Source organism: Microchirus variegatus (genome assembly GCF_963457635.1).
Source record: "Microchirus variegatus genome assembly, chromosome: 1".
Taxonomy (NCBI): Eukaryota; Metazoa; Chordata; class Actinopteri; order Pleuronectiformes; family Soleidae; genus Microchirus; species Microchirus variegatus.
In genome coordinates, this window is record NC_139802.1 from 32,768,821 (window position 1) to 32,795,886 (window position 27,066).

The 27,066-nt window shown below is 41.8% G+C and overlaps 1 protein-coding gene across 5 annotated transcripts; it reads right to left on the bottom strand.

Moving 5' to 3' along the window:
- On the bottom strand, window positions 1–27,066 carry stk11ip (serine/threonine kinase 11 interacting protein). 5 transcript variants are annotated; one of them, XM_083892655.1, is made up of 26 exons: window positions 26,922–27,066; window positions 26,639–26,706; window positions 25,563–25,765; window positions 25,220–25,294; window positions 24,910–25,005; window positions 24,718–24,825; window positions 24,551–24,622; window positions 24,306–24,435; window positions 23,686–23,789; window positions 23,476–23,565; window positions 23,221–23,262; window positions 22,806–22,976; window positions 22,652–22,733; window positions 22,197–22,570; window positions 21,380–21,484; window positions 21,118–21,228; window positions 19,882–20,125; window positions 16,534–16,691; window positions 16,164–16,425; window positions 13,019–13,128; window positions 11,795–11,892; window positions 9,865–10,046; window positions 3,736–3,820; window positions 2,230–2,312; window positions 1,416–1,642; window positions 1–176 (listed from the first exon to the last, which is right to left on the bottom strand). In XM_083892655.1, the coding sequence occupies exons 2-26, from the start codon at window positions 26,703–26,705 to the stop codon at window positions 9–11; spliced, it is 3,447 nt and encodes a 1,148-aa protein (XP_083748781.1). In that variant the 5' UTR covers window position 26,706; window positions 26,922–27,066; the 3' UTR covers window positions 1–8. The 5 variants fall into 5 exon arrangements, 3 of the variants coding, with proteins under 3 accessions (XP_083748781.1, XP_083748780.1, XP_083748782.1); XM_083892654.1 differs by having other exon boundaries at window positions 21,380–21,597; window positions 22,088–22,570; XR_014592880.1 differs by lacking the exon at window positions 1–176 and having other exon boundaries at window positions 1,588–1,642; window positions 9,911–10,046; window positions 21,380–21,597; window positions 22,088–22,570.

Sequence of the window (27,066 nt, forward strand, 5' to 3'; positions counted from 1 at the left end):
CTCTGACTTTATTCTTCTTGCGAAGCTCTCCCCGGATCTGCAGCTTCCTCCTGCAGACTTGTGTGCAGCTTGACTCCAAACATGGCCTCCCACTGTGCTCTGACCCAGGCCAGCAGACCCTGGAGGTGCTCGTCACTCTCCGAGCGCACACACCACGTCCTCTCCTGTTTCACAGTCTGCCAGAGAGAGGAAAAAAAACAAAACAAAACATTATAACTAAGTTTGTTCCAAGAAAACAACATAGGTAAAATAGGAATAAGAAGTGTTTAAAAATGTCATCACAGCTGCGACGATAAAATGTTCTCACATATGTCAACAACCTGCATTTGGCTCATGGCGTAAGAATGAATGAACACATCCAGCACATGTGGGACACGTCAACACAAAACATGGCTGAATAAACACTCGCTTTTTCTTTTTATTTGTGAGCTCACAGTTAAGAATAAAAGGTGTGACGGGATGATACAAACATCCTAGTCTGCTTTTAAAGCAAAACAGCACAGAGGAGAAGACATGTCAAACACCAGGACTGGGGAAGCAGAAATGCTTTTGAAAGATGTGTGAATTGGTCTGGACATAAACACTGACTGTACGTGCAACTAAGGCCCTGCCCCAATACTTCCCCTAACCCTAAATTTTGCGCGTTCTCATGTAGGGGGGAACAAGGGGGAGTGCGATTTTGCCCTTATAATCAACCCTCAAAATGTAATAAGCTCTGATGGGGGCTTAAAAACGAAGTGGAAGATAAAATTACCCATGATACTTTGCAAATTCAGTGAGCTGGCTGATTTTTTTTTAACAAAGGTGACGGCCACATCTGCCGAGGAACAATTTCGTTGAGTATATTTTTGCAAATAAACGCGTTACAATGTCGAAATGTGTTGATTTGATATACATCCCAAGGACAGTTGAGCTTCGAACAATAATGTCAGACAATAACTGACAATTTATGAAAGCAGCTGGCTAACTAGCTAACTAGCTAGCTAGCAGCTATTCGCCGAGCGCTCCACCGATAGAATTGTCAATATTTGACGTAGGTTAGCACATTCTTATGTTCATTATGCTAATTTGCATGTAGTGGTGTCCCAATTCCATAGGGAAGCCACTTCCCTCAACGAGGGGAATTCACGGTTGAGGGCACTCCAAACCAAGTGTAAATTTTAAGGGGGAGAAATGGGACGGGGCCTTAACCACAAGTTCACTCTGATGGAACACCCAGGAACAGGTCCACAATATTTTTCTTTCTTTTCGTATTTGCATCTGAACACAACGCTTTGGTCGCCATGATTGACAACTCCGTTGACCTATGACCTCATACAGTGTCATGAACGATGATTGGTCAGAGTCGCACAAGACGCAAAAAAAGAAAAAGATGGTCGTCTTTCTTGTAATTTCCTGAGCAAATGAATACCAACCTCGTCATAAAGCTTGACATCCAATCGGTGTTGATCTGAAGGCCACAGGTGGACCGAGCTCACGCAGCTGATGGGCAGCGTTTCCAATATGGCAAAGTTGCCGCTGCATGGTTCCGCACTTCCGTTCTCTGCGGAGACGTTGGCGCCTTTTGTCCACTGGTGATCCTCTTTGAGAAGATACAGGGTTTCCCGTGTTGCCAGGACAGTCAGTGGTGTCCAAATGTCCTCTGAGCAAGAGTAAAAAAAAATTCAAATATGAGAAAAATGTAATCATGCTTTTAGATAACAGAGCTTGATAGCTCACTGCTCTTTCTGCTGCAACATAAATCTCAGATTTCAGATTTCAAAAACTCCAGCTTCAGACGAAAGAGGCAAATCCAGGCACGCTGAAATCACGGCACTTGAAATTCCTTAGACGTGCACAGCTGTGTGCGTAGCCTGCAGCTACCTTGGCTTTGGACGTACACAAGAGAAGGGAGTCACATGTACGAGCCGAACGCATGCCAAAAACAAACGTCAGTAGGCGCCTCACGTCAGACGCTGCTCACAAACACCACATCCCCTTCCTGCAATAATCTGCTTTTATCTCGGAGGAAATCAAACGCTTTTCATTCTTATTCCCTCCCTTTCACATACTGTCCTGGACATTTCAGTACAAACGGCTTTAGATGCAGCCACGCAAACCACAATGAGCATAAATTCAAGAGAGGAGGACACAGTGACGCCAGACAGTGTTTATTTACCGTTGCAACTGATTGTGCTGGGTCTAGATACTCATCGACTTTCCAGAAAAGAATGATAAAGGATTCGTCACCTTGCAAAACAAACGCCAGGATGTAGAAAAACTGCAGCTGCCCGTCCTCCACGTCTGCCTGGATGTCATCGCACACGAGAGACCTGACACATAAAGAAGAAAAAATCAGTGACAGATTATTATTATGTCCTTTTTTCTTTTCTTTGGAGGTGCAGAACAGGTAGAAAACAAAGTTAAACGGCAGCGTACAACCTGGATAGGATGCCAGTCCATCACAGGGCCACATAGAGACATAGAAACAACCATCTACTTTCAGTGAATATTTGTTTTTGAAATATTTTTTTAAGCATTTGATGTAATAATACACATAGACCATATCATCACACAAATCTCTAATTGCTAAAGTATCCGCTCGTGCTGCCGAGCCTCCACAAAGATAACAGAGTGCCGGCGGCGGCACCTGCCTCACCACAAAACCACCGCCGTCTCACATGGAATCACTTCGACATCACACAGCGAATTTCACAGCAAACTGTGAGGCAAAGGGGATAATTGACATAATAATAGCCAACAGGACTCGGGTTGCACAACCACTGGTAGCGAGCTGCGAGACTGTGGCTCAGTGCCCCGCGACAAATGAACGGGCTGCTCAGATTTGTTTTTTTATTTTGCCGGTGTCAGCGTTGAGGTATTCCTGACACTTAATGCTTGGATACACTAATCTGTTCTTCATGACGGGAGGCTGTTCCTGGTTAAAGCTGCAGGAAAGCTGACACTAATTGGACTTCTGCTGGCTGGGTTAGCACGGGGCTTCCGTAAAAGAAACATGATTACGCCAAGCGTGTTTGTTTTGCCCATTTTTAGCTATTTTGCTCCATTTGTATATGATTTTATTTTTTTGATTATTGTCCTTTATTTGCTTTTTCTTGTTTTATTTCGCTTTTACTTTTGTTTTATAGGAAAATACAGATTATGTAATGGATTTTTATGATCTGCACTTATTTCTCTCCACGTTTCATTGAGGCGTTCTGTGTTTTTTTTTGCAACACAGAGCGGCCATTTTAATTTGGTTGTACGAAAACAAATTGATAATAAAAGCAAACAACTTGAGTTTAAGTGAGTTTTATAACCATTTGTAGCTTGAAGTAGTCCCGATTTTGGTACCTCGTCTGTCAAAGCACTTTATAAACTTTAAAAAGTGCCGCCCGTTTAAAATAACAATTATTTTGAGAAAAGCCACCGTCTTTTGTGAAAGCGAGAAAAACATACATATAAAAGTGTGAAAAAACTCAAAGAAGCTGCACGAGGTGATAATAAAATGCACCACATCATACCAGTGCTTTCAGGATTTGTAGCACAACATGTGTTACAAATTAAGATGTGGTTTACCAGCTAATTTAGAAGGGGGGAGAAAAAAGAAACACTACATTGTAATGAAGTAAAGCTGTGTTAGAAAACTGGAGAAGCCAAAGCTCCCTGTAACTTGCGACTCTCGGTCCACGCGATCCATGTGGGGGTCATAATATTTGAAAGCATCTGCACAAATCACAGGAATGACGCGCGTACCAGAGGTGGTGCTGAGGGTTGAGTCTCGTCGTGGAGATGGATTTCAGCATGCTGTCCGATTTGTGAGCCATCTCCCGCACGATTCCTTGAAGAAATGACAAGAGAGAGAGAGAAAAATTTCATGATAATGATTTGTTGCTCAGTTTGACTCTTTTGTATATTAGTGTTACAAGTTAAACTAGTTCCCTGGTGTCCTAATGAACATGTCTGTGACATGCTTTGGTCAAAATACCATAAGGATGAAGCACCACAGCAGTTCAATCACCCTGCCAAAACAGTCCTGTTCAGAATGCTCTGTTTAGTAGTATCTCTTTAGGACCACCTAAAGTAAAATGAAACTTAAGGGACAGGAAATTCAGCCACAGAGGCTACTGGGAGCTAACAGCAGTTAGCATTTGGAAAAGTGATCATTTGCAGGCTCTAGCAGGCACATTGCCGTCGTATATAACATGTATCCACTGGACAGATAAATCCTCTGAGGCTGGAAGTTTGTGTCGGATTAGAATAGAACTTTTTGCAGACTTCAAGTTTTCTGATTCCGTTGCCCTCGCCTCCATCGAGCGATAAAAGTCGTGATAGCATTTCGGACCATGCCCAAAATGTAATCACTTGTTCCTGGTCGCATTGCAGACATTTCCTGAAAATGTCATCCAAATCCGTCTGCAAATTTTCGAGGTATGTTGCCAACAGACAGACAGACTCCTGTCGGAGGTCAACTAATCAAAACGATTAACCAAATGAAGTGGAAACTGCCGTCGTTGTGATGTGAAAAGTCAGAGAGAGAAAAAAAGAAAGAGCGTATATTTCAAGGATCAAAAGAGCTACATTAGATGATGACATAATGTAAATAAAACAAAGAAAATTATGCATCACATCTGAGCAGCACACAGAACAGCTGGGGAGGGTCAACAGCTGTGTGGAAGCTGAATGGAGGCGTCGCTCATGGATGAAACAACACAGTCACAGTTGAAGACTTTTAGGCGTTGTAAAAATTAACCAGGGAAGCAAACACGTGCGGCGATTAATCGCACACCATGTGACTTCTCCAGTGGTGGCAGGAAGCCAAAGGAAAGAACCAGGGTAAGACACAGTAGCCTAAAAATGTCACACCCAGACATTCAGGCAAAAGAGGTCTGCACACAAAAGTCTGAAAGCGATTCTTCTATTTCCACTGACTGTCATAAGAAAGCAAACAGCTCTCTGGTTGCAGGTGTACAATTTCAGCTCCATAGAATCAGCGGATGAGAAAATGTGCTAGGAACACAATAGCACTGGGTCACGCTCGCGGTCATGGACGGCGGCGTGTCACAGAGTGTGACAACGGCAAAACGGAGGAGAGGATAACTAAAGTGGCTTAGCAGTCAACTCTGAATAGAACGGCACATCAAAAAAAAAAAGAAAGAAAAAAGAAAGTATAAGATTTAAATGGACACTAAAGGCGTAGAAAATAAGATTATGACAAAACAATCCCAGTCTCATCTCCAACTTTCTCAAGAAAAGGGAGGATATTCAGTGTCAATTCTCCTGTTACACACCGGTTTTCCCAGAATTCTATCAGCAAGTTAGTGAGTATGTCTCTGCTGTTCATGAATCAATCCTGCAAGATTACAATCCTTAGTCTTATCTAATCTAAACACCATTTTTGTCCATCTGTGGGTTTGGAGCTCACAATCAGAAGTTAGTTAAGCTAGGCTATGATCATGAGAAGAAAAGGGCCACAGTTTGCGAAAATAAAATGTTCCCAGCAAATATTAGACATTATTTACTTCTTAAAGGGACAATAGTATTTATGGGTTTATATAACCCAAAATCCACTTTTGTATACATATTATGTGCTCCTGCATTGTCTAGTCGCTGTATAATATTCTTTGTTTCATTTTCGTAGTGTTTCAAAAAGTCATTTAAAATAACATGGTCGTGGGCCGCGGTCGCATAGCCACTGTTAGCAGCGAGACACCATGTTTCTGCCGGAGCCTGTAAGGACAAACGCGAGAGAACAAATCAAGCGTCTCTTTACTTGTAGCGCTTCGTCTGCTACGGCCGTGGTAGCTCGCCCTCTCCCTCACCTCACGAACCTCATCTGCTGACACGGAGAAAGACAACGAGGACGACATTTGACCAGCTGCGGATACCGTAGCGCTCAGGGAAGGGAGGGGGTGAGCAGAGCAGCAGGTCTTTGTTGTAAATTTCAGCCTCTCCTCTAGATGTCACTATAAACTACTTACTTCCCCTTTAAGGAGTCGATCAACAATCTTCAAACTGCCTGACAAAGTCACACGAGGACCTTTGTCCCTGATTAAAATCTGATTTTAATGGGAGCTATCTTTTCTAAGAATAAGCAAATAAGTGAAGCAAGCTGTTTTTTTTCTCTCGTGACAATGTGTGTGTGTTTTTTTTTATTCTCACATATCGTGGACACGAGGACCCAGAAATGATTTGCGGTCGAATAACCAGCCTCATATGAGAAAGGAAAATGAGTCATAAACATGCACCAAACAGATATTGCTTCACATTAAGAGTTTGCTGCTGCTGCTGCAAACGACCGACTCCCTGTGTAACTGTTGAAATTGTACAAATTTAGTGTTTCGTTTTTCAATCGTTTATTGGAATTAGCATCGAATAGCAGTGGTGGATACTGGCCCACATTCACTTCACAGAACGTTGCCGTTTTATGAAAACAATGTGAGGTTGTTAGAATATTAATTACTGATCTGTTCAAAGCGTGCGCAATCTGGAAATCATTCTAAAGTGTTGCTTGGAGGTAACATCCTCTTCCTGTTGTTTCACATCTTTGATGCTTTTAAAGCTCCAGTGTGTGAGAATTAGTGACATCTAATGATGAAAGAGCAGAATATACCCTTGCCCTCATCTGGGGATCGCTATATAAACAAAATAATGTTAAGTTTTAAGCAATTATACATAAAAAGGGCCACACGGTTGATGCACACGGAGGGTCTTTCTGCATAGAGGTTGCATGTTCTCCCTGTGGGTTCTCTAGCCTCCTCCCACAGTCAAAAAACATGCAATGTGGGGATTAGGTCAATTAGATACTAAATTGACCGTGGGTGTGAATGTGAGAGTGAATGGTCGAATGGTTGTTTGTTTCTATATGTGGCCCCCACGACCCTCCTGTGGAGGATAAAGCAGTAGAAAATGGATGGATGGATGGATGTACACAAACACATGGCACAGTATATTCCATTTCTGCCAATAAACCTTCTTAAATGTTACACACTGGACCTTTAAAAGAAAAGCAAAAAGGTGGCTTTAATTGTGTGATATTTGATCCTTTATAGGGATTAAATGTTGGCTTTCTGTTTTATTTTGGAAAAAATATGGCCGATTAATCAACCACTTGGAGGAAAAATAAAATCTGCAGCAGCCTCCCACACTTCTGGCAAGACACTTCACTGCGCTCCGACGAGAAACAGAGATGCCATCCAGGATTGAAATTGTGAGTCAGCGAAAGGTGATGTGTGAGTTGCAAACCAAGTTTACACTGTGACTCCGACCTCTGGTCTATGTCTGGGTCCCTGCATACTCCTGTTCCCAGGGCCAGACTCTTTGGCTGCCGGTGCACCTGATGGTTTTCACATGAAATCATACACTGAGTCAGTGAATAGGTGAAAGTGACACTTCAAAGGCCACAGCTACAGGTGCATTTCAGCCCAACACTGAAGACTACAGGCCATAATCCATCATCTCCTATAACAATGATTGAGTAATATAAAAAAAATGAGAAAACAACAACAAAGGGACAAAAAGCCTGTATTTTTGTACCTCTGGCCTGCAGATGACAGCGGTCATGTGTCACCTCTCATGTTTCAATAAACATGTTTCAGACTCATTCACAACAAGGAGCTTAGAACGCCAGAAAAGCTAGAACCACATCCTCTCTCTTCTTTCTTTGAGCCAGCGAGTCCTCTCCGTCCTCCATTCCAGTTGTGGTTTTTCAACTTTTGTCCACGTGATGGGAGCCAGGCTTGGGCAACAGGCGGAGTTTGTTATGGTTAAAAACTTGACTGTATTTGTTCGGACAAAATGTTAAACCAGCTGTTTTGTGGTTAATTTGGCTTTCAGAAAACAAAGCGTGTTATTGTCCCTTCATTGGGGAGGAGGAGAGGGAACGAAAGCGTCACATGCTTGATGTGCAGGTATAGCATTTGGCACAGATTTTACAGCATCTGTCTTTAGGACGCACGTTGACGGTTTCACCAAACTATCATTGCGTGTTTTTCACTTTGCCTGCTCTGTTTTGGACAAAACCCTGTGGGCTCGCTGAAAGAAATCTGGAATCATTTCCAGCCATGAGGAACACAACAGTAAATGAGCGGAGAAGGAGACGGAGGAAGTCTCTCCCTCGGACTTCACAGACACAGTGGGTGGCGGCGGTGGAGGGAGAAAGAGACAAAAAAGGGATAGGGATGAAAAGTACGAAAAGCAAACTATGTGATGGAAAAAGTGAGAAAGGAACCCAAAAAAAAAATTGCTCAAAGGACAAGTTCAAGGAAAACCCATGTTTCCAGGTCATTCATTTACTGTGAATACAGATTCTGACTTAAATGACTTTATGGAGCTCCATAAAATTGGAAAATATTTTCCCTACATCAGAGTAGAGATGATTTTTATACTGACGATTTAACCTTGTAATCACAGGTATCTCTGCTTTTTTGTAAGGCCACTGATTTCACCCTTCTCCACTCAGTATATAAAGGATTATTAAAGGTCCCATACCCTATTTCTCCAAGTGAACCTCGTTCCCTGGTGTCCTAATGAACAGTCTGTGACATGCTTTGGACAAAAAGTGGATGAAGCACCACATCAGTTCAATCACCCTGCCAAAACAGCCCTGTTCAGAACGCTCGGTTTAGTAGTATCTCTTTTGGTCCACCTTAAAAAAAGTAAGGAAAAAGCTACTGGGCGATAACAGCAGTCACCATTTGGAAAAGCACATTGCCGTCATATATAACATGCATCTACTGGACAGATAAATCCTCTGTGGCTGGAAGTTTGTGTAGAACTCTGTGCTGCACTGTGGAGCCAAGAATAGAACTTTACATGCACTTCTGGTTTTCCGATACTTTTGCCCTCGCCAGTACTCTCACATGTTTTACGGACAAAGCGGAGCTCAGTGAGACAACAATTCCATTGACGTCCCAATGAGCGCGGAAGTCAACATCGCGTGACTCATCTTTTTTCACACTTGCTTTACACACCAACTGATAGGACCTCCAGAGTCCCAAATATAAGGATTTAAATGATTAAAAAGTTGATTTTGCATAATATGTCCCCTTTAAGCAAGCATGATAAAGAATTTAAAAAAGTAAAGAGAAAAGAAAAAGTGTTAATGCGGCAGAATTACTCCACTCACTTAATGTGAGAGTGAAAGCTGCATAAAATGCCATCAGATAGCAAAAAATATGCACCGCTTTACTCAAATTCTAACTTTTTGTTGCACGAGTCCTTTGAAATTGCTGATAATAAACCAGTAATTATGGGATATCACGATAAAAACCTCACAAAAAAAAGCTTGGAACACTGTGCACTCTGAGCTGAGCGACAAACACTTTTCTGTGTATGCCAAGTTCCTGTTTTCTCCGAACGTTTAAGGGGCTGGAAATTGTCAAATCAATTTTCCATATTTTTCCAGACATTCCTTACCCGCGCAGGAGCCCCCCATCTAATAAAAGGTTTTCCTCTCAGCCTCTGCTCCTGCCTCGCAGACGACGAGCTGGACTGGGCAGGATGTGCGCTAGTCTGTGTGAACCCAACGCGGAGGGGGGAAACGGGGCAGAAATGTGCGTCACATAGCACACATATGGTATAGTATTAGATTGAGAGGGGAGAAGGTTGGGGTTTCTCAGTCTGTGGCACAGCTCCTGTGAGTGGAACATGTTGTTTCAATACCAGCCTCAGGGACTCAACAGTTACTCTACAACTTCTCAAAAATTTTGATTCACGGTTTGTTTTGCGGTGGTGAAAATTGCACAGCCAGCGAGTAAACGGGGGTCGATGAGTTTCTCTCTCCGACTATAGGCACAAGTCCTTTTATGTGTTTTTCCATACATTAACAGAATTTTCCACTTTGCTCTTATTTGGCAGTGCTTTTCTTTTTTTCTTTTTTTTTACCTGTCAACAAGCCAAAGAAGCGTTTGCAGCGTAGACTATCCCTTACGAGCAGAGTGTAGGCCACGCCACCGTTTCCGAACTCCATGTGGATGCACTGAGAGCCCAAGCCCACTTCCAGGTAGCCGAGCTCCACGATTGGGTGGCTGTCCCGCTTCTGCAGCCAGTCAGAGAGCTGGCCTGTGCTGGAAGGAAAAGGCATATTATGCAAAAATCAACTTTTTAATAATTGAATACTTGATTAAAGGCAGTATGAAAAAAAGATGACTCAGACTGAGGAGGACAACAAAAACATGACTAAGTACAGGAGATAAAACACGCCACATTGACTTCCACACGCAATATTACGTCACATTGTGCAAATTCCTGGAATTGTTGTCTCACTGAGCTCCACTTTGGCCCCTAAAAAACGCAATGAGTGCACGCGAGGGCAATAGTATCCGGAAGACTGGAAGTCCGCTAAATGTTCTATTCTTGGCTGCACAGTGCAGCACAGAGTTCTACACAAACTTCCAGCCTCAGAGGATTTACGTGTCCAGTGGATACATTTTACATATAACAGCAATGTGCTGATTAGAGTCGGCAAATTATGTTTTTCCATTGCTAACTGCTGTTCGCTGCCGGAGCCTCAGTGACACTGACGTATTTTCCTGTGTCTCATTTGCATTTAAAGAGACAGGCACTCAAAAACCGAGTGTTCTGAACAGGGCTGTTTTGGCGGGGTGATTGAACTACCATAGCGCTATGGTTTTGACCAAAGCATGTCATAGACATATTCATTAGGACACCAGGGAACTAGGTTAACTTGTAGAAATAGGGTATAATATGTCTCTTATGAATGAAATGCAGCTTCACAATGACATGAAATTAGAGGTTTACTTGCACACTCAGTTACTCACTTATAATGGACAAAGCTCAAGGATCAAACTTTAAATACAAGTTCAAACACAGTGCAAAACAACAATAGAAGTCCCTTCTGGAGTAAGGTCACAGTTTTTTGGAGAGAAGCATGGGCTCCAAAACCTGGAGGAAATCCAGTTTGTTTTCATTCATGTGACATAAGATGAGAAAAGAAAACACAACACACGAATAGGGCTAAGAACTGGCAGGAGGGGGGGAAGACACAGACACTTTGAGGTTAATGTGTTTTCAAGATGTGACCCAGAAACCTTTGCGATATTATCTGCATCCTTAAGACAGGGTGTGGAGCAATTCATTACTTCAAACTACAGTGTGGCGCCCTCTTGAATTGCTCACAACACCAGCAGGACTTGAATAATAATAATAATGCTTTGTCTATTACTTACATGTTTACATTTGAACACACCATGAAATATACTACATTTGGTCATATCATACAGCACATGATCATGTATAACCTTAGCTTAAAGATGGTATAGGTAATATTTCTGGCATTATTATCCATAATTCCAATTACAGCCTTTCAGCAAAACTTCTGCATAGCCTCCAAGCATCGTTTCCAGCCCGTGACAAAAGACTAACCAATCACAGTTCAGTTCAGAGAAAAAAAGAGTGGCACTCCTATTATTGGCTGTTCGACTAAGCAGCCGCACATACAACTGAAAGGAAAAGGAGCACATCTTGTGTTGCTGAGGGTCGACATTTACAAGTAACTTTTATGAAGGCGGCTTAAATTTTAAGGCCCCATGAAATGAAAAGTACATGTTCTCACTTTTAAGTCTGTGTTCTTGAGTCAACGGATCATTTATCTGTCAAAGTCCATTTAAATAGCTGTCTTTTTTTGGCTCATTTTGATGACTCATCCTGCACTCAAGGGCGTTTACTCATTTTCCGTTCAATAATTTCTTCAGGAACTTTAAATTAATTTGCGCTGAGTATATATATATATATATATTTTTTTTAAAGCTGGCTGAGATACTCTTATGCAATTCTGTGAAGGTGCTCTACTTACTGCATCTCTGACGTCATCTCCAGGAAATAGATCTGCTGGTTTGACACCACCAGCAGAGAAGGAACCTCCCCAGGCTCCCCAAATTTGACAGCTGACATCTAAAAGCACAGATTAATAGACATTTAACATTTTGTATAATCAATATGAACAGAGCCCCTTGATTTGTTTTATTTCTTGCATTATTAAATCATTTTTTGTTTGCTATTGGCGACCACATTATCATCTGACCCCAGCTTTCCTCGATCTTCACAGGTTTAATATTCAGACATGTGGACAAGGATCTTGCTTCATTTCCTCCAGAACAACAGCACATGTGAAACAGCGAGCGGCCTCCGTCACTGTGTAAATAAACACAGTTAAAATGAATGGAGCGGGACCTCCTCTTCCCAGCTGTGGTTTGCTGCATGCTCTTCCGCTCTCCGCTCTTCGTCCAGGTGTCCAACAGAGAAAAGCACTCCGCCCGCTGATGTGAGAAGCTCCCGGGATGAGCTGCATATGCAAGAGGTTTCGGAGAACGTTGAGTGACAGCAGGAGGCGGGGGTGGAGGACGAGTGTGAGGTTCAACGGGCTCCTGGGGATTTACTGGCTTTGTTCATCTTGGCCGACTGAGACGAAACCGCGAGGTCCTAAAATTGTCGCCACCCATTAAGATTAAATATTTAGGCCATTCGGGAGCAAACCACAGTCGCTCAAGAAACAACAGCCATGTAAAAAAGGATTAGGCAGTCATGAAGAGTTTATGTTCAGGATTTGTACTGTTTCCTCCTTTAATATTAGCTTAGCATTTAATATGTGTGAAGAGGAGAACAAGTCTTCTGTTCATTCTGAAAATGACACACTGGAGCCATAGTAAGCATCACTCCTCTTACATACATACATATATGCCTTTGGTTTGCTAGCTAGCTAACTGAGATGTCTTTGACTTGAAAATGTGTGTCTTCTTGACACAAAAACACACACATACAATACATTCAAACCGATTAATTGATTATCAAAATAGCTCACGATTAAGTTAATAATTGATTAATAATCCTTATAAAGTAGAATAATTGTATATTTGTGTATGCTGTAAATAGGGTGTCAAGAATGTATGTGTTGAAAATAAGTCATGTTGTGATCTTTTAATTTAACGACTGCATGAATAATCTCAAATATAGCCCCTTTAAATTCAACAGGATTCAAGTGGGGGGACAAAAAATTATGTCACACAATGTCATTCCATACCTTGAGGAAAGAGTGAAGCTCCTCCTCTTCCTCAAAAACCTCCATATCCAAGAAAAGCTTGAGTCGATGGTCAACCGCTTCAAAGTCCTCGGACAGTAAGTCCACAGCATCTACAGACACGTGGGGACAGATGCTCAGAAGTCAAAACCAAACCAAACCAAAGAAGATGACCTGTGAGCTAAAACCACAGCTTCAATAATTTATAAGGTTTCACAAAAAACAAACAAAAAAAACATCATCTTAGCTACTTCCCTATGTCCTCAAATGATAGCACACATTGACTGTTAAGCCATAATTTCCTGGCAGAAAAGTGAAACTTTATGAAACTTAAGCCAGATTTTACTCGAGCAGACTGCAGTATCAGCCAAAAGCCCTCACGCAGAGAGGCATTTAAGAGCAATAAACCAGTGAAGAGAACCAGAGGCTATTCAAATGCTAATGAACGGTTACAGCTGATAAAAAATGACAAGGCGCTGCCCAGGAGAGGTCAAGACAAACTCTGCGTCTTTAATTTGAAAGCCGCGTAAACAGAGAACACAGTAAAAAGGTCTTTGAAGGTCTTCAGGGCGATTTTGTGAATGATCACACACACACACACACACGCACAGGCTGACAAAGCACTTCTTCAAGTCTGAGCTCCACAACAACGGTTGCTGTGTCACCAAAGAAGGGACACTATACTCAGGAGCGACATATGTGTGTGTGTGGGTTATCTTTTCAAGAAAAATATTTTTGGATTTGAAGAAGGCGGGTCAGTGAAAAAGGGACAAAGTGAAAAAGCAGCATTCCAACTATGTTATAAATAACTCACAGCGGTTTCGAGTTTAGGCTGAACTGAACAAAATACTAAGCTGTTATTTCTCGTTTAGTCCCCCTCATCGCATGTCATCTTCCCATGAACACACACACAGATGTAGGGTCCTCGCTGTTAATAATGTTAATGCAAACAACTTATCAGCAGTCTTATTACTAGTTTTACCGCGTCAATAACCGCTTTCATCCCTGAGGCTATTTAATGCGCTGAAGTTAAAAATATACAGCCTAGATGTGCATTAGACCATCTGAAGTAATTATCACATGGGCCAGCAGAGGGCATCCTGAGGGAAGCTACATCTTATATCCACTGTCAACGATTTCTAGGCCCAAAAAAATAACCCATTGATTTAAAATTTGGGACTCAAGCTAGCTGGCACCAAAACATCTGAAAAGCAGCATGCGGACGTTTTTCAGGTTCTACACAGTAGATAGTGTCATAAGGAGGAAAGTAAATACAGCTAGTAAACCTAAGGAAATGGAACTCTAAGTGAAAAATAAGCTTCTACTTGTCACTTGATTTATTTAAAGTCATTTTCTTTACGAGTTAATGGTTTTAAACACTAGTTTCAGGACTTCTGCAGTAGCACATGGGGGTGGGTTAAGTGTCTTTCACAGCCATGAATCAAACCCACAATCTTCCACTTCAAAGACAACTCGCTCTGCCACTGATTTGTATAAGGTATATGTAGATTTGGTAGTTTAGTTTATAACAGAAATGGGAATTTAAAGCAGGGGTCAGAAGGTCACAGTTGGGGTCGCGGTCAGGCCAGAAAGTTTCTTGCAGCTCAGATGAATGCGGGTAATAAAAAAATCCTGAGCCATGCATCACTAATACTCAGTGTTAGTCGGTGGTTTAAGATGAGTATGACTTTGTCTCCAGTGTGAGACTGTGGTTTCAGGATGGATTATGCGGTTTTGGCATCACAACTACAGTATTATAAAAAAAAAGAAGACAAGGAAGGCTGTTATTATGACTCCCAAGCCCTCTCTGTCTAAGGCTTCCATTCCTCTCCCATCTCATCCAGTAATGACTCCAATCTGTCTGTCCATTACCTTGTGGTTCGTCTACAATTGGCAGACAGATGTGATGGGAGATCGGATGCTGTTATAGAGGTGCGGAGCTCTTGGAAGGATTTCTGAGCCACACGTGATCCGCGACGTACAAATTCCTCACCTTCTCTGTTCACTTTCAATTAAGACTCAAATATAACCTCAAGAAACGCAACGCAGCTGACGTAAACAGTTTATCTCACACGCCAAAGACGATGTGTTTTACAATGCCCATATGAAATGTAGGATTACATTCAAGTAGTAAAAAAACATTTATTCAGTGTTTTACTGCTGTTTGGGATTTCCTCCAACAAACAGTCCTGCCATTGCCAACATCTCAATTTCATTTTAACTGTTTCAGGTTGTTGGTTCCAGCTTCTAAAACGCTTTTTTAATATCACCATAAATTAAAACCCTTTGGGTTTTGGAGTGCTGGTCAAACTTGAAGACTTCTATGTAGGTTGCAACATTTTATTCACTAAATCAGTGGTTTCCAAGTAGTCTGAAAAATGTAGCAGGAATCCAATTTTAGTGGGTTCTTATGAGAAAACAAAAAACAAGCAGCGCTGCTGTGATGTTACCCTGGTCATCTTATCCCACACTTTTCTCAAAAATGAAAGGGAATTAATGAGTGAAATGTGAATTACATCATAATAATAACATCATGAGCATGTTTTTCCAAAGGCAGGTACATCTTTAGCATTTTGATTCATGTTATGCCATTTTAAAAATTGTAATTATCATATTTTGAATCACAATACTGTATAGTGTTGTAGTTTTGCCTACTTTTTTTTGTGTTTTCTAAATGTTTCGTAGTCTTGGAAATGTAACCACCAAGATAATACATTAAAAAAAATAATTCTAACTTCAGTAAAGATGCATTTATAGCAGCAACGCAACTTCTTGTCCTTTGCTACTGTTGGCGAGGGGTTGATTTTTTGTTTTGTCTATGCGACTTACTTCTGCCACTTCCTGTTTTATTTGTGCTGCTTTCTTTCTGTCTTGGCCATGTCTTCCAAACCTCCGCCAAGGTTGCTCAGTTTCCCACAGTATCGATAAACTCCTGAATCCAAATAAATATCACAACCAAAATCTAATAATTTCTACCTTGGAACAAAACCCTCCATAGAAATTCTCATCCAAATCCTCCCTTTATTTTTATTTTATTTTTGAGTTATGCTGCTCTCAAATAGACAAAAACTGCCAAAAACATGACCCTCTTGGTTAAGGTAATAATCATTATATGCAGCCTTAATGCAAAAAGTGAGGAGGAACTCACCCTCTAGAGTGGATCTTCCCACGGGAACCGCTTGGATTTGTTGAGGTGGTGTCGCAGGGATAGTTGAGTAGTGGTAACTCCCAGCCAACTCCTCTTTGCTGTAGCACTTTTGGCTGGAGGAGATGCTGTAGGTATCACCAGGACTTTCTCCGATAAAGAAAGAACCGCCCTTGGCACTGATAAAGGTGGTCAGGTCTTCAGCGGCACTGCCAGTGCCCAGGATGGGACTGCTGCTCACACTGGCGTCTGTGTCGCCGTCCACCTGTGATGTGGAGAAAACGTGCAAAGAAAGACACGGTGTCTTTTAAGTGGTCTCGCAAATCATTAACCGAAAAATTTAGAAAAATTTGTGTTTAAGCTGCAGACCGACCTTGTCGACACTGCGACTGCTCTGGCTTATATGGAGGTGATCGTCCACACTCCCAGGCCACGATGAATTATTGATGGGTGTACTGCTGTAGGGTGTTGGTTGACCAGTCCTCTCGACCACATGATCGCTACCACACTCTGGGCAAATATTACCATGTCCTGAGGAGAAAAGATGCATATAAGGGAAGCTATGTAAATGACCAATACAAATGTGTGACTGTATCATCAGCTAACGGCTGGCTCAAGTGTGTTGTAATACAAATATTCATACATTTTCAACACTAACATTGGGACAGAAGTAGAAACAGATTTTAGACACTTCACAAAGGGCTCAACTCGTAAAACCCATGTCTGCTAAGTGTAGAGAAATTGAAGTGTGTGAATTACTCAATTTCCAGCACCAAAATGCATAGAGAAAATCTGCATTTTTAGCGGTCAGGGATACAGGATCTACTGATCTAAATATATCCAAACAAAGGATTTCAAGCTTCCAAGCCACAAAATATAACATTTGAACTTAGTGATGGTGGAGGCAGGAGTGGATTAACAAATAATTTCTCTGTGGACTTTGGTGTGGGGGAGTGAGTAGATTACAAAAGTTTCCCGTTTCCTACAAGTTAACTTTGTTCAAAATACCTTAAGGATGAAGCACCATAGCAGTTCAATCACCCTGCCAAAACAGCCCTGATCAGAACGCTTGGTTTTGAGCGGCTGTCTCTTTAAATGCAAATGAGACACAAGAAACGACGTCAGGGTCACTGAGGCTCCGGCAGGTAACAGCAGTTAGCATTTGGAAAAGCCATAATTTGCCAACTCCAGCCTGCACATTGCCATCATATATAAAATGTATTCATTGGACACGTAAATCCTCTGAGGCTGGAAGTTTGTGAGAATAGAACTATTCACCGACTTGAGCTCTCTCGGATACTATTGCCCTCGCCTGCACTCTCGGGTGTTTTTTACGGCCAAAGCGGAGCTCCGCGAAACAACAATTCCAGGTCATCTCATTGTGACATAGCAATGAGTGCGGAAGTCAACATCACATGTTTTATCTCCTGTACTTAGACTGAGGCGGACCACAAAAACATGAACACAAACATCAACATTTTTTTCCACACTTTGCCTACTCATAGGGCCTCCAGAGTCCCAAATATAAGCATTAAAATGATTAAAAAGTTGATTTTGCATAATATGTCCCCTTTAATGACTAAATTAGTATGTCTCTTTTGTCCCTGCTGGCAGCCATATTATCCCATGAAAGCAAGTGTGCCATTCCCTGACTGGTTTATGGACATTACGGCAAGCTTGGTGAAGACAGTGATGATAATGTGTCAATAATTCAGACAACAATACTTCAAAAAACCCGAACTAGGCCTTTAAGCAAGATATATAGTTGTACAATGATGGCTTTTCAACCCCAGTCTTAAGCTGTGGTTTTCTTCAAACTTTTATTTTCGTGCTATGAAAAGCTAGAAGTAGACAAGTTATTACTTTATTAAAAATGATTCCTAATTTATGTACAACTCCTCTGATTTAAACTCCACTGTCTACTGGTGACCACATCCATTCAGCATTTTGAGAGCTGATTGATGACAGCCAAATGACCTGTAACGCATGAAAACATGGCCCCTTTAATTCCTAACAAGTATCATATGTGCGAGACACCATGTTTTTCTTTGCTGTGGGGCATGTATTTCTGTAACCTACAGACAAACAATGTCGAAGTTCAGACACGCGCTAATGACAAAGGCATTTGTTGCCAGAAACATCCAGAGAGCAGCAGACTTAGCGCACTAACAAAACCAGGATTACTCCAACAAGACGTCCCTAAAACATGTGTTGAACAAAGCCTGCACGCTGCCTGTGCGTGCCTCAGCGCGTCCAAATGTCAGATTTGGACGAATAGCTGGGAAGTGTCTGCGAGGGCGAGGGGTATTATCTGTCTCCTGTTGATTATAGAGATGGGAACTGAGCAGAATGGGCAGCTTGGCAATAAAAGAGACAAGTCACGGGATGTTTCACTCAAGTCCAGTGGAAAGCAAAGTTTTGTTTTGGGAAAATCCACAGTCCTGTGCACAGACTATCAATGGGAGCCAGACTGAGAAGAAATGCTTTGACGTCAAATGATAAACATCTTCAGAGTGAACTCTACTGGTGAACCGTTTGACCTTTCTTTGTGTATTTTCCTTCTTATCTTCAGCGTTCGACCGCAAAGCCAGCTGTCAATAACAATGAAGTGATCATTTTTGAGGACCTTACCAACTTTGCGCTTCATTTTTTAAAGATGTGGAGCTGAACGTGACTCATTCTGAAACTGTGTGTGACTCAAGTTTGAGGGGATGAATCACAAGGAGGTTTTTTTTTTCAGATTCAAGGCCATGGTGTGTGATTCTTTGACATCCGAGGATGACAGATCCGCACACAGTATAAACTAAACCAAACACCACATTGGTTGAGCAAGTGTTTTCATGCGAAAGCTGAATTTGTTTGACCGTGACTAGGTCCTATGAAAGCTGTGTTTTTTAAAAACAGATTTCAGTCAATTAACAAAAGGCTCATATGATAAAAATCTATGCCTGCTGAAGTCTATGATATCATAAGAATATGTTTGCCATTTTATCTCGTCATTAGACGGCCTTTTCTGGCTGGAAACTGCCAAATTCCATAGAGAAAATAGACACAGGACTTACTGGTCTGATGCTTCCTTAAATCCAAACAATGGATTTCAAACACTGAAATCACAAGATAACACATTTGAAACACTTGAAGGAGGCAGCAGTGGGCCAGCAACTCCTGTGTGCCGTGATGTAAAAATTGCTGAATTTGGTGCAGGAGAGCAAGCAGTTGACAAACCAGTTTCAAGACAGAAAAGACGATCTAATCGAGAGGAAAAAGTGACATATTTTCCCTTTTGTCCCAGTTGATAGCTTTGTTGACAGTGCAACATACAATGACACTTTAAAAACCCATCCATGGCAGAGCTGACAGCGTCTTTTCTAAGTCCACAACCATCTCCAGAGCTGGAGCTCAGTTGTTTCGACCACCTGGTGACCTCGTGCAGTCAACCATGGACTCTTTCCACATCCTGGGGATCATTATCATCACCAACATATAGGATCTCAAATGGGAGCTGAACATCAGCAACCTCCCATCGCTCCATCACCTGTACACCTCCAGCACGCCTCAGGGTCCTGGAGGTGTACAGGTGATGGAGAGATGGGAGATGTATGTCTGGGGTGAAAGGGGTCAGATATGATTTGATCTGACCCCTTTCACACCAGACATAGTCTCTTTGAGAAACTTCCCCCTGCACCTTATGTTAATATTTTGTATTATTTGTCAGTCTCACCTTTGCTGCCGCCACCATGCTCGTCCACCATCGGCTCCTCTCCCTCCTGCTTGTCCCCGCTCTCCGGCAGCATCGCAGACCCTCTCTGCCGCAGCCTCTCTCCGCCCTCCTCGTCGCTGCCCGGATGTCGAAGCGTGAACTCCGACCTGCAGCGGAGGCACTGCAGGTGAACGCAGCTGGGGTGGAGCTCGGAGTCTCGCCGCTGGTTTTCCTCCACCACGCGAGTCAGCACATCAGTTAGAGCCTAGTCAGCAAAAAATCAGTTTCACTGTCAGCAGCTCATCACGTCTGCAGGGTTTTTTTTCTCCTGTTGTTTTTAAGAAAGTGTTTGAGCGACAGCCAGTTTCTTAAAAAGGGACAAATAAAAGTAAAAAAAAACGGACATTAGAATAAGAGTTGCTTAATGTGTTGTTTGGCATTGGGATGATGTTGCACAATATGAAGAGATGAAGTACAGTAAACCTGGTACAGAGTGTACTGACAGAAGATGTTTACACAGTGTTAAAGACCCATGAACGCAGGAAGCAACTCCCAATGAAAACAATCGGATATATAATCTGCTGCTTAAAAGTAAGGTGTGTAACCTCTGCGCTTACACCATGAACACACAGTGAGTATGATTCATGACATGGAAAAACATGCCACAACAACAGGATTCGCTCTAAATGTTTCCCTGAAGTCACTTTAATGTATTTTATCGATAAACTGCAACACAATTCGAAAAGCCATGGAGAGATTTAGATGAAATGTTCAGGAAATGTCCGCAATGGGACCAAGAACAAGTGATTACATTGTGGGTGTGATCCGTAGACATTTTGCAGGCACTGAGCTGCCTTGGCAGAGGTCTGTGCTTTTCTCGTTCTTCTGAAAGTCAGTGTGTGACCTTTGCACACAATGTGTGTAGAGCTGAAACAATTAATCGATTATTAATCGATGACAAAATTATTTTTTTTAACTATTTTGATAACCGGTTAGAAGCTTTTATCATGATTAAAACAAGATTTCTGATTGTTTTAGCTTCTTAAATGTGAATATTTTCTTCGTTTCTTTGCTCCACATAACAAAGAAATCATTAAAACTAAATCATTTTGGTTTGTGGACAAAAACAAGACATCGTCATTTGCAGGTTTGACAAGCACTGATCAACGTTTTTTAACATTTTATGGACATCCTGTGACTTTATGGATTAATTGATAACGAAAATAATGCAGCTCTAAATGTGTGTGTGTTGTTAACCTGTAGTGCCTGATCTGGGTGATCATCCAGCAGAACATAGCGCCTCCTCCTCTTCTCCCTGCTGATATAGTCGAAATGAAGCTCCACAGCTGGAAGCATCTCTTCCGTGTCCTTACACAAAGACGGAAAGACAGGAGAGGAGATTTACTATGGTTCAAGTACTTATTGGAAAATTAGTGGCAACAATATTATGCGGCAGATATCCTAATACTCAAAATGCAGGTTTAATATCCAAGTGAAAATATTCCTTTCATACTCTTACCAAACGAGTCCACGCAGCCTCTGTGGTCTCCACCCGGGCCAGGCTTTCCAGCTCCAAGCGGCATCTCTCCTGACCACGCTGCATGTCCACCTCCAGCACCAGGCCCTGTTTCACACGCAGAAACACCTCACTTCTCCTCCTGTCTGTCCCCTCACCACCGCTGTCTTCCTCTTCTTTTTCAGATAGGACCCCCACAATAAGTGGGTGACACAGGTCCACTGAGGAAAAACAGGACAGAAACAGTTTGCAGGGTCCATTTAATGTATAAGAGTGATTGCTGATCTTTTACCTTGTTTATAGTATCTAGATGTCAACTACTTTGGGTGAGGTCATGCCACAAATATGAATGTTAATCGATAAAAATAAAATATAAATCAATGGTGCTCTCTCTTCTTTATTTCAATTGTTTTTTTCTTGTTCTTAGCTTAATGATCCCGCTTGTCTTTTCTGGTTTACTGGTATTTACTTATTTGGTTTTTCTCTTCTTTTGGCCATGCTACATTGCTTTGATTTTTACGTCTTGTGTTTATGTTTGTAATGGTTTCTTTGCTTCTAAACACTAAATCGATTAAAAAAAAAAGGGTGAAGGTGGACCAAGAGACCCATTTTACTTTGTTCTAAAATTGTTCTATTACTTACAATGGTAATAGAAACAGTGGGTAGGTAAAACAAGAATTTCAACAAACAAAAACACTGTCCGAGTCCTACCTCCCAAGTCCTTCTCCTCTTCTTCCTCCTTAGTGTCTCCACTTCCTGTTCGTGCTGACCTGTGGGAATCTGGACTTGGCCCAAGAGAGCTTGCCACTCCCTGACTAACCTGACCGTCAACCGTGCTGTCCTCCAAAGTGGACTCCGTGTGCTGAGTGCTCTGTCCGGGCCACTGTAGCGTGGACTCTGTATCCTGGTCTCCATCCACATCAGAGGTACTCAGGTTGGTCTCGGATGAGAGAAGTGGAGGGGGGAGAACCACAGGGACGACCATGGACGGCGCACTGGCAGATGGACGTGGGGTGGAAGTGCTGAAGCCGTTGTGGAGAGTCTGATGTTGAGAGTTCAACTGGTTTGCGACAACTGTCGTCACAGAGGGGGAGCCGCCATCTAAATGGTGATGGTATCTCAGCCAATCCTCACCAAGCTGCTCTCTGAAGCTGGACATACGCTCAATCTCCTCCTTGTGAGGAAGAACGAGACCTAGAAGACGAATAAAATATATACATGCAAACACTTGAAGCTACAAGTGGAAAACTTGGATAAAGTGAGTTGAAAACCTACTCTGTGAGGCGGAAACCTGTGGAGGCACATATTCTGTATCACTGGGCTCGGATATGCTGGCCTTCCGCACTTTGACCTTACTCTGGAAAACAAAATTATATCAAGTATTATCAAGTAACAAGCATATTAAAACACTCTGGGGCAGATTTCTTACCCTGGATTTCTTTTTGCGAAAGCTTGAGACAACCGCGACTCCAACTGACAGGCTGTCAGTGAGCTCCCCGGCTCCACTGGACCCGTCTTGTTGGGTTCCCCGTTCTGGTGCCATGGCAGCTGGTAGAGAGGTCTGGGCCTGGACAATTAGTTGGCCTGGTTTAGGCAGAACCTGCAAAACAAAGTTTGTAACTGCAGATCAGGCTTGATACTGATTTAACATCTTTTAAACTTCTAACCTCTCAGCAACACAATGATCCTACTGTGTCAACAAAATTATTCTGCTTGATGTATGTACATGTGTGTGGTAGCCATTTTTGACTTTGACTCTGAGGTGTGTACTCTGAGGTGTAAGGAGAGCAAGCGAGGACAATAACAACCAAGCAGTTTGCCCATATGAGGACTGAAAAACTTACTGATATCTCATATGATGTAAGTTGGATACCATCCAGTTTCAGCTGCAAAGAAACCAAACATTAGTTATGCAACAAAACTAAAACAAAGCATGACAACTTTGACATGCCTCGTTTCTCTGTCAACTATCACCACTGACTCAGATGGATGTTTTTCCAATCTAATAAGACTAAAGACTACTGTAGAATTCAACATACTCCATTTCAGCATTCACACTATATGATCTGCTTCAGCCTACAACTTAAGCTGTTACTCACACCAACATTGGCGGCCTTTGGGGAGAGATGACGGACGGTGCAGGTGCGGTGCAGTTTCTGGAAGTACAGTGGGTTGCCTTCCAGATGAAGCTGCAAGAAAAAAAAGAACATTTTACATTGACATGACATTTTACAGCGCTCTGTCTCACATGAATGTGACATAATTGTTTAATAATTGACTTTAGAGGATAAAACAAGTGATTTTCCTACTGTTTTGAGGCAGTGCAGCAATGAGAGAGGAGCCAGCTGAGAGTGCTCTAACAGGAGGTTGTAGGCGAGGTCTAAGTGCTGGAGTGAAGACAACTGCTCGACACCTGTTCAATTATAGAGAGAAGCAGACATACGGACAATAAAGACACATAATCAACGGAAACCTTCTGCTCAAATATCAGATTTCAGTGAATCTGATATGTTTCTTACTTTAGACAACATAAATAAGCAAAGACTTGGATGTTTAATGTTCCGTTTGTCAAGACAAACAACATCCAAGAGAAATGGAAGGATGTAACAGTGGGAGTGAATATCATCCTGTCTTTCTTTCTTCTTTGGTATATGTGTATCATTGTATTGTATGGCTTGTTTATTTGTGTTGCTTTTATATTTTCTACACTATTTTATTGTTTTTCCTTAGGTCTATTAGATCAAACTTTGTATGTTTTATTTATTTATCTCTGATGTACAGCACTTTGTTTCAGCTCTTGCTGTTTTTAACTAAAAACTGTTATTTAACTAAAATAAGTTGAAATGGATTGAATCTGACTATCAGATCTGACTGGGCTCTGATTGTCTGTACCTTAAAAAAAAAGTCCAAGATTGTTAACATCAGTCACCATTTATAGTCTCCAGTTCATTGTTCCTGAGGATGAGCGTGAGCAGTTTGGTCCTGGCACTAAGGCCCAGCGTTGGCGCCCTCTGCAGGCAATTGTAGCCAAGGTTCAAGTGTTCCAGCTCACTCAGGGGCTGGAAGAAAGCAACGTGGTAATAAAAAGAAAGGCCAAAAGGGCAGAAGAATGATAAAAACAAGCATAAAACTTCAGTCAAAGTACGTTTTCACCACCTGTGGTACCAAGCATACCTTTAGAAATTCAGCACATTCCTGAATCTTGTTATGGCTGAGATCCAGAGATTTAAGGACATTCAGTAAGCTCTACAAAAGATGGAAGCGGAGAAAGCTGTAGTCAGAGGAAGACAGAGTCAGCTAATATGCCACTAAAGGAGCATGTCTGTGCATGTTTGTCTCACAATTGACTGGTCAAGGCAGGTGATTGAGTTGTAGCTGAAGTTCAGCGTGTGTAGTTCAAGCCAAGGCAGTGCAGAGCTCAGGTCTCCTCCACATAGAGAAAGCAGCTCCTAGGAAACAAACCAAACAAACAACATGTTATACTTTTGCTGTAATAAGGTAAATGTCGTGCAGCTGACAGTACATGGCAGTACCTCCAGGGAGCACAGGCTCTTTGAGCAGGTGAACACCTCTAACTGGGAGTAAACTCCTCTGAGTCCCTCCAGACAGTGTGGGGGGATACGCTTTAGCTGTTGAGGAGAAGAAACACAATTTGTGTCAAGACATCAAGAACAACTTGGTCAGCTAAAACCATTTTCATTAAATTGGTATCGAAGGTATGAGTATTGAAGTCAAAATAGCAATACAGTATCGAACATTCTTAATCAATACCAGCCCTAATGGTCACATAAGTATCAGTACATAGAGATGTGACAAATGAGACGTGATAAAAGTGTTTCATACCTCCAAACACTTCAGTGACTTGAACGGGAAGATTTTCACCATTGACTGAAGTCTCAAATCTGGAGGGTTGATGAGCTGAAGGAGAGAAAATTAGAAATTAAGAGTATTCAGAGAAGAGGAAAAAACATCGATACAGCAATACATCCTTGTCCTGACTGATCAGATTCAATTTGTGATACACTGAGGCCAGATATTTACATTTTAACAATAATAATTCATATATTACATGGTCTAAACAACATCACTAATTCCTGACTCCTTGCAGTACTACTGATAATGATATAATAATAATTCCATGAGACATTCTGACCAATACAGAACAGCTGACGGCTGTTAAGCCCACCTTGAGGGAGACAGTCTTCTGCAAAATGTCAAACAGGAACTGCAGCTGCAGCAGGGAAGCAGTGTCAGCAGGGTGGGAGGGCAGCGCCAGGAAGCCATGCTGCTGGCTCCTGGACAGCAAATACTGCTCAAACAGCCTGGTGAGGTGCTGCAAGCTGGAGGCTGGCAAGGTCAGCGTGCTGCTGCCGTCCAGCACCAAGTCACCTGGAGGGTCGAAAAAGACAACACGGTTAAAATCCAAGGAATATAACAGGAGCACCAGGTTATATTTAACTCCAACAAGTATGCCTTGAACAGTTAAGTTCAGTCTTTTATGCGATTAACAAAAAAAACCTTCCCACTCAGAATCTGACTTTACATAGAATGTTGACTGTAGTCAAATGAGCCTGTAACAATGAAAACACAATCAAGCTAGCCTGCACTTCAAAATGTGTGCACAAGAACAACAAAAAGCATATGGATGTTTAAATTTTTAACACATTTTCCATGTATTAATGACAACAACATTTTTGTGTTCATTTCCAGTTTGACGTGGTTAAACTGTACAGTTTAAAACGTTTACAGCTTTATTTTCATCAATGATTTCCATCATTTGCCAATGTAAAATATTAATTCCATTAAACGTGATGAACTACTCTACTGTAGAAATATAACGAGAATTAAAAACAGCTTGAAAGAGTGAAGTGGAAGCTCAGGAACGAGAATACAGTGAAAGTTCTTTGTCATCTTTTTATGGATCTTTTAGTATTTTAAAATAGATAATTACCTCGATTATTAGTGAAGGTTAAGCTGAGCTCTTCTCAAACTTTCCACATTAAAATTGAAATTTGATATGAATAAAGCCACAGAATAAAAAGCTTCCCCCTCTGAATGAAAGTGTGCACTTTTTTTCCCGTCATTTTTCTCTGCTTTAACATTCATTCTGTAGCGTAGGCTAGCTTTGGCCGCACTGAAATATGCCCAGGAGTCAGACTCAGGGCAGAAGTACAAGTTCATTATTTATGGAAGGACCCAGTTTTCACACGTTTGTGTATCATTATTATTATTCACTTCAAGGAACAGAAAGTGGAACATTACCATCATTTCGGAGCAGTCTGGCTAAGCTGTGTACAAGGGAGGACTGGCCGCTGTGAGATACTGCCATCCTGCAACGTTTCACACAAAGTTCTGTGTTAGCAAAAGCTACATGTCAACACACGTGTCCAGTAGTTGTACGTGTAACTGCTGTAAAACCAGTTATTAAGATAAGATAAGTACTTAAAGAACTATACTACTGCATGCATCCAACGTTATCTCCGCTAACGTTAACTAGCAAAACAACTTCCTGGTAGCTAAGCTAAGCTATGATAAAACGACATACCTTTGCAGTGACAGCCGCAAAAAAGATGCCGAACATTAAGTTACCACTTCGGAAATTAAAAAATGACGCTAAATATTGTTGAGAATTTAGAAAAACAACTGTCAAGAGCAAATAGTTGGTGTCATAGTGCCGTGCACAGTGATGT

What these genes read in the sequence shown, in the direction of transcription:
- stk11ip (XM_083892654.1), bottom strand. Translation starts at nt 26,705, where the DNA reads ATGGCAGTATCTCACAGCGGCCAGTCCTCCCTTGTACACAGCTTAGCC. An exon ending in AGTCACTGAAGTGTTTGGAG is followed by an intron (nt 25,006 to 25,219) that starts GTATGAAACACT and finishes TCTCCTCAACAG; the next exon opens with CTAAAGCGTATCCCCCCACA. An exon ending in ACCCAGATCAGGCACTACAG is followed by an intron (nt 20,126 to 21,117) that starts GTTAACAACACA and finishes TTTGCTGACTAG; the next exon opens with GCTCTAACTGATGTGCTGAC.